Source organism: Gobius niger (genome assembly GCF_951799975.1).
Source record: "Gobius niger genome assembly, contig: SCAFFOLD_184, whole genome shotgun sequence".
In the NCBI taxonomy this organism is placed as follows: Eukaryota; Metazoa; Chordata; class Actinopteri; order Gobiiformes; family Gobiidae; genus Gobius; species Gobius niger.
The window spans coordinates 24555-36411 of NW_027639132.1; the positions used below are offsets into that span (position 1 = coordinate 24555).

Consider the following 11857-nt stretch of genomic DNA (forward strand, 5'->3'; position numbering starts at 1 on the left):
GTTGTTTTTTATATAAACATATAAACAATCAGAAACAGGAAGTGGTGTTTGTGCCTTTGTCCTGCAGGTGGCGCTGAAGGGAAGGGAAGAGCATCTTAAAGACTCCATCAGATATAAAAGGACCTCAACAAACTTTCAAGTCAAATGCAGGGGCGGACTGGTCATGTGTCCTGTATTCTGGAAGAGCACAGAAGGGCCACCGGTCTGGCCCCTCACTTTACCTTATACCCTTACCCCCGGGCGAAACCGAGCTTTACCCAAATCTAAAAGCTTAACCTCTTAACTCCCGCCTGAACCGAGAGGATCTTTTTCCTCACGTCATCAGATTTTTTCCCAGCATTTTTTTGTTGGGGATTCAACTCATTTTTGTCACTTTTTTGCCATTTTTTTGTCATTTTTTTGTCATTTTTTTGCCACTTTTTCATCAATTTTTCGTCACTTTTTTGTCAAACTTTTCGTCACTTTTTTGTCACATTTCCATCACTGTTTTCGTCTCAGTTTTGTCGCTATTTCCTCACCTTTTTAACTGGACAATGACCCAAAGACAAACTGTCACAAAGTCTGACCTCAGTCCAGGTTAAATGTATCGGAGCTGAAAAGGCATAGGCACACAAGGCGGCTACACATGTGTCTCAGTGACAATCAACTCTGGAGAAGTTTGTGGAAGGAAATCCAAAAATATACAGTTTAAAATATACAGTTTAAAATATACACTTTAAAATGTAGAGTTTAAAATATACACTTTAAAATGTAGAGTTTAAAATATACACTTTAAAATATACACTTTATAATGTAGAGTTTAAAATATACACTTTAAAATATACACTTTAAAATATACACTTTATAATGTAGAGTTTAAAATATACACTTTAAAATATACACTTTAAAATATACACTTTAAAATATACACTTTAAAATATACACTTTATAATGTAGAGTTTAAAATATACACTTTAAAATATACACTTTAAAATATACACTTTAAAATATACTGTTTAAAATATACACTTTAAAATATACTGTTTAAAATATACACTTTAAAATATAGCTTAAAATATACACTTTAAAATATAGTTTAAAATATAGCTTAAAATATACACTTTAAAATATAGTTTAAAATATACACTTTAAAATATACACTTTAAAATATATAGTTTAAAATATACTGTTTAAAATATACACTTTAAAATATACTGTTTAAAATATGCTGTTTAAAATATACAGTTTAAAATATACACTTTAAAATATACTGTTTAAAATATACACTTTAAAATATACACTTTAAAATATACACTTTAAAATATACACTTTAAAATATACGCTTTAAAATATACTGTTTAAAATATACAGTTTAAAATATACACTTTAAAATATACTGTTTAAAATATACACTTTAAAATATACGCTTTAAAATATACTGTTTAAAATATACAGTTTAAAATATACACTTTAAAATATACTGTTTAAAATATACAGTTTAAATGAAATGCTACTAAATATCAATGACATGTTTGTGAACTTTTGGTTTTGTAAAAAGTAAAGAAAAACATGTAGAAAACTCTCTCTCTCGTTCCTCTGATATTTATCAAATAGAAATATTTTTTAAATTCTAGTTGATCTGAGGAAAACAAAGTTACTTGTGTTTTCATGTCTGACGTGTGTGAATAACAGAGGGCCTAAGATGGAGCCTTGTGGAACCCCCCCCCCCCCTGAAGAAGACCTGGAGCCTCGTGTTCGATCCGTGCGACTTTAAAGGCGTCGTTCAGAGGAAACTCAGGGATTAAAGGGACAGTTTGAATCACAGGATACGTTTATTTAAAGTTCTGTTACAAACGTTTCTACAGAGCGTTTATAAAATGTGCCTCTTCATAAGAAAATACTCTTCATTACAAATCTATAAGAGTCAGACGTACCGGAAAAAACACATCTGTGAGAGTCAGACGTACCGGAAACACATCTGTGAGAGTCAGACGTACCGGAAACACATCTGTGAGAGTCAGACGTACCGGAAACACATCTGTGAGAGTCAGACGTACCGGAAACACATCTGTGAGAGTCAGACGTACCGGAAACACATCTGTGAGAGTCAGACGTACCGGAAACACATCTGTGAGAGTCAGACGTACCGGAAACACATCTGTAAGAGTCAGACGTACCGGAAACACATCTGTAAGAGTCAGACGTACCGGAAACACATCTGTGAGAGTCAGACGTACCGGAAACATTTAGAAAAATAAAACTCGTACAAAGAAAACGGAATAAATTACAGTGTGAAAACGAAGGACAATAAATAATGTGAAATGTTCGGATCCACCGCGACAGTAAAGTAAAGTAAAGTAAAGTAAAGTAAAGTAAAGTAAAGTAAAGTAAAGTAAAGTAAAGTGAAGTAAAGTAATGTAAAGTAATGTAAAGTAAAGTAAAGTAAAGTAAAGTAAAGTAATGTAAAGTAAAGTAATGTAAAGTAAAGTAAAAAGTAAAGTAAAGTAAAGTAAAGTAATGTAAAGTAAAGTAAAGTAAAGTAAAGTAAAGTAAAGTAATGTAAAGTAAAGTAAAGTAATGTAAAGTAAAGTAAAAAGTAAAGTAAAGTAAAGTAAAGTAAAGTAAAGTAAAGTAAAGTAAAGTAAAGTAAAGTAATGTAAAGTAAAGTAAAGTAAAGTAAAATAAAGTAAAGTAAAGTAAAGTAAAGTAATGTAAAGTAAAGTAAAGTAGAAAGTAAAGTAAAGTAAAGTAAAGTAAAGTAAAGTAAAGTAAAGTAAAGTAAAGTAAAGTAAAGTAAAGTAAAGTAAAGTAAAGTAAAGTAAAATAAAGTAAAGTAAAGTAAAGTAATGTAAAGTAAAGTAAAGTAAAGTAAAGTAAAGTAAAGTAAAGTAAAGTAAAGTAATGTAAAGTAAAGTAAAGTAAAAAGTAAAGTAAAGTAAAGTAAAGTAAAGTAAAAAGTAAAGTAAAGTAAAGTAAAGTAAAGTAAAGTAAAATAAAGTAAAGTAAAGTAAAGTAAAGTAAAGTAAAGTAAAATAAAGTAAAGTAAAGTAAAGTAAAGTAAAGTAAAGTAAAGTAAAATAAAGTGAAGTAAAGTAAAGTAAAGTAAAGTAAAGTAAAGTAAATAAAGTAAAGTAAAGTAAAGTAAAGTAAAGTAAAGTAATGTAAAGTAAAGTAAAGTAAAGTAATGTAAAGTAAAGTAAAGTAAAGTAAAGTAAAGTAAAGTAAAGTGAAGTGAAGTGAAGTGAAGTGAAGTGAAGTGAAGTGAAGTGAAGTGAAGTGAAGTGAAGTAAAGTGAAGTGAAGTAAAGTACTCCCCCCTTTCCTTTTAGTGAAACCTTCAGAAGTTTCCTGATGATTTCTGAATGGTCACATCCATGAAGTCCATCCGTCCAGTTTCCCCCACCTGAGCTGCAGCTCTCTGCACTTCATCACAGACCTGAGACCTTCTCAGAGCAGCTGTATCTGAGCTCACATTAGACTCTGACATGTGAACATTCAGGAATCATCAGGGAACATCTGGAGGAACCGGGGTTTCCTTCTACAGGAGTGATTCTGGGGGACTCGGACTCGGACTCGGACTCGGACTCGGACTCGGACTCAGACTCGGAGTCCGGCCTGAAGACGGACTCGCTCTGAGACTCGACAACATCAGAAGCTCAGGATTTTCGGGATTCACTTTGTGGCTCAGAAAGAAAACAACAGGTTCACATTTGATCCATTTCCCAGTTTTTGTTTCGATTCACATGAAAAACATGAAAACAATAAATATCATCAGGATTAAAGAGTTAAATCACTTTATAATTGACAGAAAGATTCAGGACCGAGAAATACTGAAGGAGTGAAGGAGCTGAAGGGTCAGGCCAGATGCCCTTCCTCACAGGAGGTCAGGTCTTCCTCACAGGAGGATCTGGGAGGGCATCTGGTTTACAGTGACGCGACTCTCGCTCTACAAAAGTAAAGATGAAGCAGCTCATTTACAGCTGTTTCTGTTTGATCACGTTTCAGACCGGTTTGAAGTTCAGATGCACCGATCAAGCTTTTTAGCTCCCAATACCGATACTGGGATTTGAGTATCTGCCGATATCCGATATTTACCGATACCAGGAGACTTTCTTCTGAAGGTCACACAGTGATCTGACCGTTCAAACATGTGACTTCTTTATCAGAGTTTCTGTCCCAGACTCGTCTTCGTTAGCATTAGCGTTAGCATTAGCGTCATCTCCCGCTAGCGTTAGCGTTAGCATTAGCGTCAGCTCCCGCTAGCGTTAGCGTTAGCATTAGCGTCAGCTCCCGCTAGCGTTAGCGTTAGCATTAGCGTCAGCTCCCGCTAGTGTTAGCGTTAGCATTAGCGTCAGCTCCCGCTAGTGTTAGCATTAGCGTCAGCTCCCGCTAGCGTTAGCATTAGCGTCAGCTCCCGCTAGCGTTAGCATACTGATTCCCCTGGCCCTCCCCTTTACAATGATCTGCAGCAGGTCCAGGCGTTGAGAGCCGAAGCTGGTATCGGTTCAGTATCGGATATCGGTCGCCGATACTCGATATCGTATTTCTTCCAGTATCGTATCACTGGTTTTCAGGTAAATCTTGCTTGAAATAAGGAAGTCAAATTGCCCTTAGGACGAGACTCACGTTCAGCCAAAGACCTGAAATACAGATGTGTTGAAACATCTCAGAACATCTGCAATAACCTGGGTCAAACGCTCCACCACATCTGCCTCCACCACATCTGCTCAGGATGGAGGTCATGGCCCTGAGCGTTTACAGAGGAATGATTAAAGTCTTTATTGTGCTTTTCTTCAGTCATTATGAGGTCACAGTCTGTGAGGGGGCGGGGCTACAGTGAGGGGGCGGGGCTACAGTGAGGGGGCGGGGCTACAGTGAGAGGCTCTGGACTCTAAAGGGTTAAATGAGAGTCTATGTAGTGAATCTTACAGGAGCTCTGAGAGTGTGTGAAGGACATAAAGTGATCATTAAAAAGAGCTGGACCTGATGACATCATCACAGGAGGCGGAGCTTAAACTGACGGCCAGAGCGAGCGTTATTGATGTTTCTAAAAGTGTTCGTGACGCATAAGCCCCGCCCCTCAGTGACTCAGAGCGTGATGACCGTCCCGTCCTCCTCCAGGCTCCTCCTCTCCGGGGGCGGGCTGCTCTCCGCCACATCCGCCACAGCGCTCGGTAAGCTGCCCCGGCTGCCCGCGGCGTCGGACAGGCTGCCCAGGCTGGCGGACAGCGAGCCGTTGCCGTGGCGCCGCAGGTCGAGGTGCGGCTCGTACCGGGGGGCCCCGCCCGCCTCGATGACCACGTCCTCCTCCTCCTCCTCCTCGCTGTCCTCGCCCTCGGGGAAGTTCTGCAGGATGTGGGCGGGGTTAGCCTCGCGGCTCCGCACCACGTTGTTCCTCTGATTGGCCGGTTTGACGGTGATGATCAGGTTGTGGCTGTTGGCGATCATCATGTCGGTCACCTGGTCCAGAGACTTCCCCCCGACCTCGATGCCGTTCACCTGGAGACACGTGACCCTCACAATGATGTCATGATTTAAACTTAGCTCCTCCCTCGGGTCGGTCGGGTCGGGTCGGTCGGGTCGGGTCGGTCGGGTCGGGTCGGTCGGGTCGGTCGGTTCGGGTCTGGTCGGGTCGGGTCGGTCGGGTCGGTCGGGTCGGGTCGGTCGGGTCGGGTCGGGTCGGGTCGGTCGGGTCGGTCGGGTCGGTCGGTTCGGGTCTGGTCGGGTCGGGTCGGTCGGGTCGGTCGGGTCGGGTCGGTCGGGTCGGGTCGGGTCGGGTCGGTCGGGTCGGGTCGGGTCGGTTCGGGTCGGTCGGGTCGGGTCGGGTCGGGTCGGGTCGGTCGGGTCGGGTCGGTCGGGTCGGGTCGGGTCGGGTCGGTCGGGTCGGGTCGGGTCGGGTCGGGTCGGGTCGGGTCGGGTCGGTCGGGTCGGTCGGGTCGGGTCGGGTCGGGTCGGGTCGAGTCGGTCGGTCGGGTCGGTCGGGTCGGGTCGGTCGGGTCGGGTCGGTCGGGTCGGTCGGGTCGGTCGGGTCGGGTCGGGTCGGGTCGGGTCGAGTCGAGTCGGGTCGGTCGGGTCGGTCGGGTCGGGTCGGGTCTGGTCGGGTCGGGTCGGTCGGGTCGGTCGGTCGGGTCGGTCGGGTCGGTCGGGTCGGGTCGGGTCGGGTCGGTCGGGTCGGGTCGGTCGGGTCGAGTCGGTCGGGTCGGGTCGGGTCGGGTCGGGTCGGGTCGAGTCGGTCGGGTCGGGTCGGGTCGGGTCGGGTCGGGTCGGTCGGGTCGGTCGGGTCGGGTCGGGTCGGGTCGGGTCGGGTCGGGTCGGGTCGGTCGGGTCGGTCGGGTCGGGTCGGGTCGGGTCGGGTCGGGTCGGGTCGGGTCGGGTCGGGTCGGGTCGGGTCGGGTCGAGTCGGTCGGGTCGGGTCGGGTCGGGTCGGGTCGGGTCGGGTCGGGTCGGGTCGGGTCGGGTCGGGTCGGGTCGGGTCGGGTCGGTCGGGTCGGGTCGGGTCGGGTCGGGTCGGGTCGGGTCGAGTCGGTCGGGTCGGGTCGGGTCGGGTCGGGTCGGGTCGGGTCGGGTCGGGTCGGGTCGGGTCGGGTCGGGTCGGGTCGGGTCGAGTCGAGTCGGGTCGGGTCGGGTCGGGTCGGTCGGGTCGGGTCGGGTCGGGTCGGGTCGGGTCGGGTCGGGTCGAGTCGGTCGGGTCGGGTCGGGTCGGGTCGGTCGGGTCGGGTCGGGTCGGGTCGGGTCGGGTCGGGTCGGGTCGGGTCGGGTCGGGTCGGGTCGGGTCGGTCGGGTCGGGTCGGGTCGGTCGGGTCGGGTCGGTCGGGTCGGTCGGGTCGGGTCGAGTCGGGTCGGGTCGGGTCGAGTCGGGTCGGGTCGGTCGGGTCGGGTCGAGTCTGGTCGGGTCTGGTCGAGTCGGGTCGGGTCTGGTCGGGTCTGGTCGAGTCGGGTCGGGTCGGGTCGAGTCGGTCGGGTCGGGTCGGGTCGGGTCGGGTCGGGTCGGGTCTGGTCGAGTCGGGTCGGGTCGGGTCGAGTCGGTCGGGTCGGGTCGGGTCGGGTCGGGTCGGGTCGGTCGGGTCGGGTCGGTCTGGTCGAGTCGGGTCGGGTCTGGTCGGGTCTGGTCGAGTCGGGTCGGGTCGGGTCGAGTCGGTCGGGTCGGGTCGGGTCGGGTCGGTCGTGCCGGGTCGGTCGGGTCGGGTCGGGTCGGGTCAAGTCGTCGCTCAGAAAGAGAAAAGACAGAAAAACAGGTTCACATTTGATCCATTTCCCAGTTTTCGATTCACATGAAAAACATAAAAACAGTAAATATTAGCTCCGCCCCCTCCTCCTCCTCGTACCCTCCTCCTCCTCCTCGTACCCACCTCCTCCTCCTCGTACCCACCTCCAGCACCTCGTCGTTGACCGCCAGCAGCCCGGTTCCTTCTGCCAGGCCGCCGGGCACCATGCGGGAGATGAAGATTCCCGGGACCTTCTCCAAACCCTGGGGCGTGACCCGGACGCTGGAGCCGTCGCGGATGTAGAAGCCCAGAGGTTTCTCCTGCCCGTGTTTGTACAGACGCACCTGGAGGAGAGCAGAGTTAGGGACGCCCCCTGCAGGCAGCAGTGGGAACAACAGGGCATCTTATGGTGAGATGAGGCAGCACTTTGGTATTTGTTTTCTTCAAATGACCTTAAACTTAACCTCTTAACCTCTTATATATATATATATATATATATATATATATATATACCACCCGCCAAAACCAACTGCATTCTCTCCTCTGCCAATTGTCGTCACGTTTTATTCCCCTTATGTGTTTTTGTGCTTTTTTGCTGGATTTTTGTCTTTTTTTTGATGGATTTTTGTCACTTTTTTGCTGGATTTTTGTCATTTTTTTGCTGGATTTTTGTCACTTTTTTGCTGGATTTTTGTCACTTTTTTGCTGGATTTTTGTCACTTTTTTGCTGGATTTTTGTCACTTTTTTGATGGATTTTTGTCACTTTTTTGTTGGATTTTTGTCTTTTTTTTGCTGGATTTTTGTCATTTTTTTGCTGGATTTTTGTCACTTTTTTGTTGGATTTTTGTCATTTTTTTGCTGGATTTTTGTCACTTTTTTGTTGGATTTTTGTCACTTTTTTGCTGGATTTTTGTCACTTTTTTGATGGATTTTTGTCACTTTTTTGTTGGATTTTTGTCACTTTTTTGATGGATTTTTGTCACTTTTTTGTTGGATTTTTGTCACTTTTTTGCTGGATTTTTGTCACTTTTTTGATGGATTTTTGTCATTTTTTTGCTGGATTTTTGTCACTTTTTTGATGGATTTTTGTCACTTTTTTGTTGGATTTTTGTCTTTTTTTTGCTGGATTTTTGTCATTTTTTTGCTGGATTTTTGTCACTTTTTTGTTGGATTTTTGTCATTTTTTTGCTGGATTTTTGTCATTTTTTTGCTGGATTTTTGTCACTTTTTTGCTGGATTTTTGTCACTTTTTTGTTGGATTTTTGTCACTTTTTTGATGGATTTTTGTCATTTTTTTGCTGGATTTTTGTCATTTTTTTGCTGGATTTTTGTCTTTTTTTTGCTGGATTTTTGTCACTTTTTTGTTGGATTTTTGTCACTTTTTTGATGGATTTTTGTCATTATTTTGCTGGATTTTTGTCACATTTTTGTTGGATTTTTGTCTTTTTTTTGCTGGATTTTTGTCACATTTTTGATGGATTTTTGTCATTTTTTTGCTGGATTTTTGTCTTTTTTTGATGGATTTTTGTCATTTTTTTGCTGGATTTTTGTCATTTTTTTGCTGGATTTTTGTCATTTTTTTGTTGGATTTTTGTCATTTTTTGCTGGATTTTTGTCTTTTTTTGCTGGATTTTTGTCTTTTTTTGTTGGATTTTTGTCTTTTTTTTGTTGGATTTTTTTTTTTTTTTGATGAATTTTTGTCACTTTTTGCTGAATTTTTGTCATTTTTTGCTGGATTTTTGTCATTTTTTTTGTTGGATTTTTGTCACTTTTTGCTGTTTTTTTGTCATTTTTTTGCTGGATTTTTGTCATTTTTTGCTGGATTTTTGTCTTTTTTTGTTGGATTTTTGTCTTTTTTTTGTTGGATTTTTGTATTTTTTTTGATGAATTTTGTCAGTTTTTGCTGGATTTTTGTCATTTTTTGCTGAATTTTTGTCATTTTTTGCTGGATTTTTGTCATTTTTTGCTGTTTTTTTGTCTTTTTTTTGCTGGATTTTTGTCTTTTTTTTGCTGTTTTTTTGTCTTTTTTTTGCTGGATTTTTGTCTTTTTTTGCTGGATTTTTGTCATTTTTTGCTGAATTTTTGTCATTTTTTGCTGGATTTTTGTCATTTTTTTGGTTGGATTTTTGTCATTTTTTGCTGAATTTTTGTCTTTTTTTTGCTGGATTTTTGTCACTTTTTTGCTGGATTTTTTTCTCGTTTTTGGCTATTTTGAAGAAGCTTTTAGATTTGGAGAAGTTGGAGAACAGGAGAAACATGTTCAGGTGGGAGTTAAGAGGTTAAAGCTTCTGGACTGGAGCTCACAGCCTATAGAGTGGCGCTCATTTGAAAGCTAAGCCCTACAAAGCGGATGTTTTACCCGGCGGTGCGTCTCCGGGAGGATGTCCACGTCGATGATGGAGGACACGGGTCTGAAGTCTCGGGGGAGGCTGATGACCACGGCCGGTTTCCTCCGCGACGCGTCCGGACGCAGCAGCACCGCCGCCAAGACAGGGTTCTTCCTCCGGGAGGCGGAGCCCAGGGGGGAGGAGTCTGCTTCCTCTGAGGAGAGAGAGGGGGAGGATTTAAAAAAAGTTAAAATAAATAACTCAAAGTGCCTAACGCTAACATTAGCATGGAGGACGTCTCTGTGTTTGAGGCTAACGCTAACATTAGCATGGAGGACGTCTCTGTCTTTGAGGCCAACGCTAACATTAGCATGGAGGACGTCTCTGTGTTTGAGGCTAACGCTAACATTAGCATTGAGGACGTCTCTGCGTTTGAGGCTAACGCTAACATTAGCATGGAGGACGTCTCTGTGTTTGAGGCTAACGCTAACATTAGCATGGAGGACGTCTCTGTGTTTAAGGCTAACGCTAACATTAGCATTGAGGACGTCTCTGTGTTTGAGGCTAACGCTAACATTAGCATGGAGGACGTCTCTGTGTTTGAGGCTAACGCTAACATTAGCATCGAGGACGTCTCTGTGTTTGAGGCTAACGCTAACATTAGCATGGAGGACGTCTCTGTGTTTGAGGCTAACGCTAACATTAGCATGGAGGACGTCTCTGTGTTTGAGGCTAACGCTAACATTAACATGGAGGACGTCTCTGTGTTTGAGGCTAACGCTAACATTAGCATGGAGGACGTCTCTGTGTTTGAGGCTAACGCTAACATTAGCATCGAGGACGTCTCTGTGTTTGAGGCTAACGCTAACATTAGCATGGCGGACGTCTCTGTGTTTGAGGCTAACACTAACATTAGCATCGAGGACGTCTCTGTGTTTGAGGCTAACACTAACATTAGCATCGAGGACGTCTCTGTGTTTGAGGCTAACGCTAACATTAGCATCGAGGACGTCTCTGTGTTTGAGGCTAACGCTAACATTAGCATGGTGGACGTCTCTGTGTTTGAGGCTAACGCTAACATTAGCATGGTGGACGTCTCTGTGTTTGAGGCTAACGCTAACATTAGCATCGAGGACGTCTCTGCGTTTGAGGCTAACGCTAACATTAGCATGGAGGACGTCTCTGTGTTTGAGGCTAACACTAACATTAGCATCGAGGACGTCTCTGTGTTTGAGGCTAACGCTAACATTAGCATGGAGGACGTCTCTGTGTTTGAGGCTAACGCTAACATGAGCATGGAGGACGTCTCTGTGTTTGAGGCTAACGCTAACATTAGCATCGAGGACGTCTCTGTGTTTGAGGCTAACGCTAACATTAGCATGGAGGACGTCTCTGTGTTTGAGGCTAATGCTAACATTAGCATCGAGGACGTCTCTGTGTTTGAGGCTAACGCTAACATGAGCATGGAGGACGTCTCTGTGTTTGAGGCTAACGCTAACATTAGCATGGAGGACGTCTCTGTGTTTGAGGCTAACGCTAACATTAGCATCGAGGACGTCTCTGCGTTTGAGGCTAACGCTAACATAAGCATCGAGGACGTCTCTGTGTTTGAGGCTAATGCTAACATTAGCATCGAGAACGTCTCTATGTTTAAGGCTAACGCTAACATTAGCATCGAGGACGTCTCTGTGTTTGAGGCTAACGCTAACATTAGCATCGAGGACGTCTCTGTGTTTGAGGCTAACGCTAACATTAGCATGGAGGACGTCTCTGTGTTTGAGGCTAACGCTAACATTAGCATCGAGGACGTCTCTGCGTTTGAGGCTAACGCTAACATAAGCATCGAGGATGTCTCTGTGTTTGAGGCTAACGCTAACATTAGCATGGAGGACGTCTGTGTTTGAGGCTAACGCTAACATTAGCATCGAGGATGTCTCTGTGTTTGAGGCTAACGCTAACATTAGCATGGAGGACGTCTGTGTTTGAGGCTAACGCTAACATTAGCATGGAGGACGTCTCTGTGTTATAGGCTAACGCTAACATTAGCATCGAGGACGTCTCTGTGTTTGAGGCTAACGCTAACACTAGCATGGTGGACGTCTCTGTGTTTGAGGCTAACGCTAACATTAGCATCGAGGACGTCTCTGTGTTTGAGGCTAACGCTAACATTAGCATCGAGGACGTCTCTGTGTTTGAGGCTAACGCTAACACTAGCATGGTGGACGTCTCTGTGTTTGAGGCTAACGCTAACATTAGCATGGAGGACGTCTCTGTGTTTGAGGCTAACGCTAACATTAGCATCGAGAACGTCTGTGTTTGAGGCTAACGCTAACATTAGCATCGCGG

General features: G+C 44.9%; 1 protein-coding gene across 1 annotated transcript; it reads right to left on the bottom strand.

Annotated features, from left to right (window-relative positions):
* Positions 1-5042: 5042 nt before the first annotated feature.
* LOC306982846 (partitioning defective 6 homolog beta-like) lies at positions 5043-9781 on the bottom strand (the record flags this gene model as incomplete). The annotated part of the gene is made up of 3 exons (XM_079583296.1): positions 5043-5477; positions 7348-7527; positions 9544-9781. Coding segments are annotated over 3 exons (829 nt in total), but the record flags the coding sequence as incomplete, so codon positions are not given.
* Between the last annotated feature and the right edge of the window lie 2076 nt (positions 9782-11857).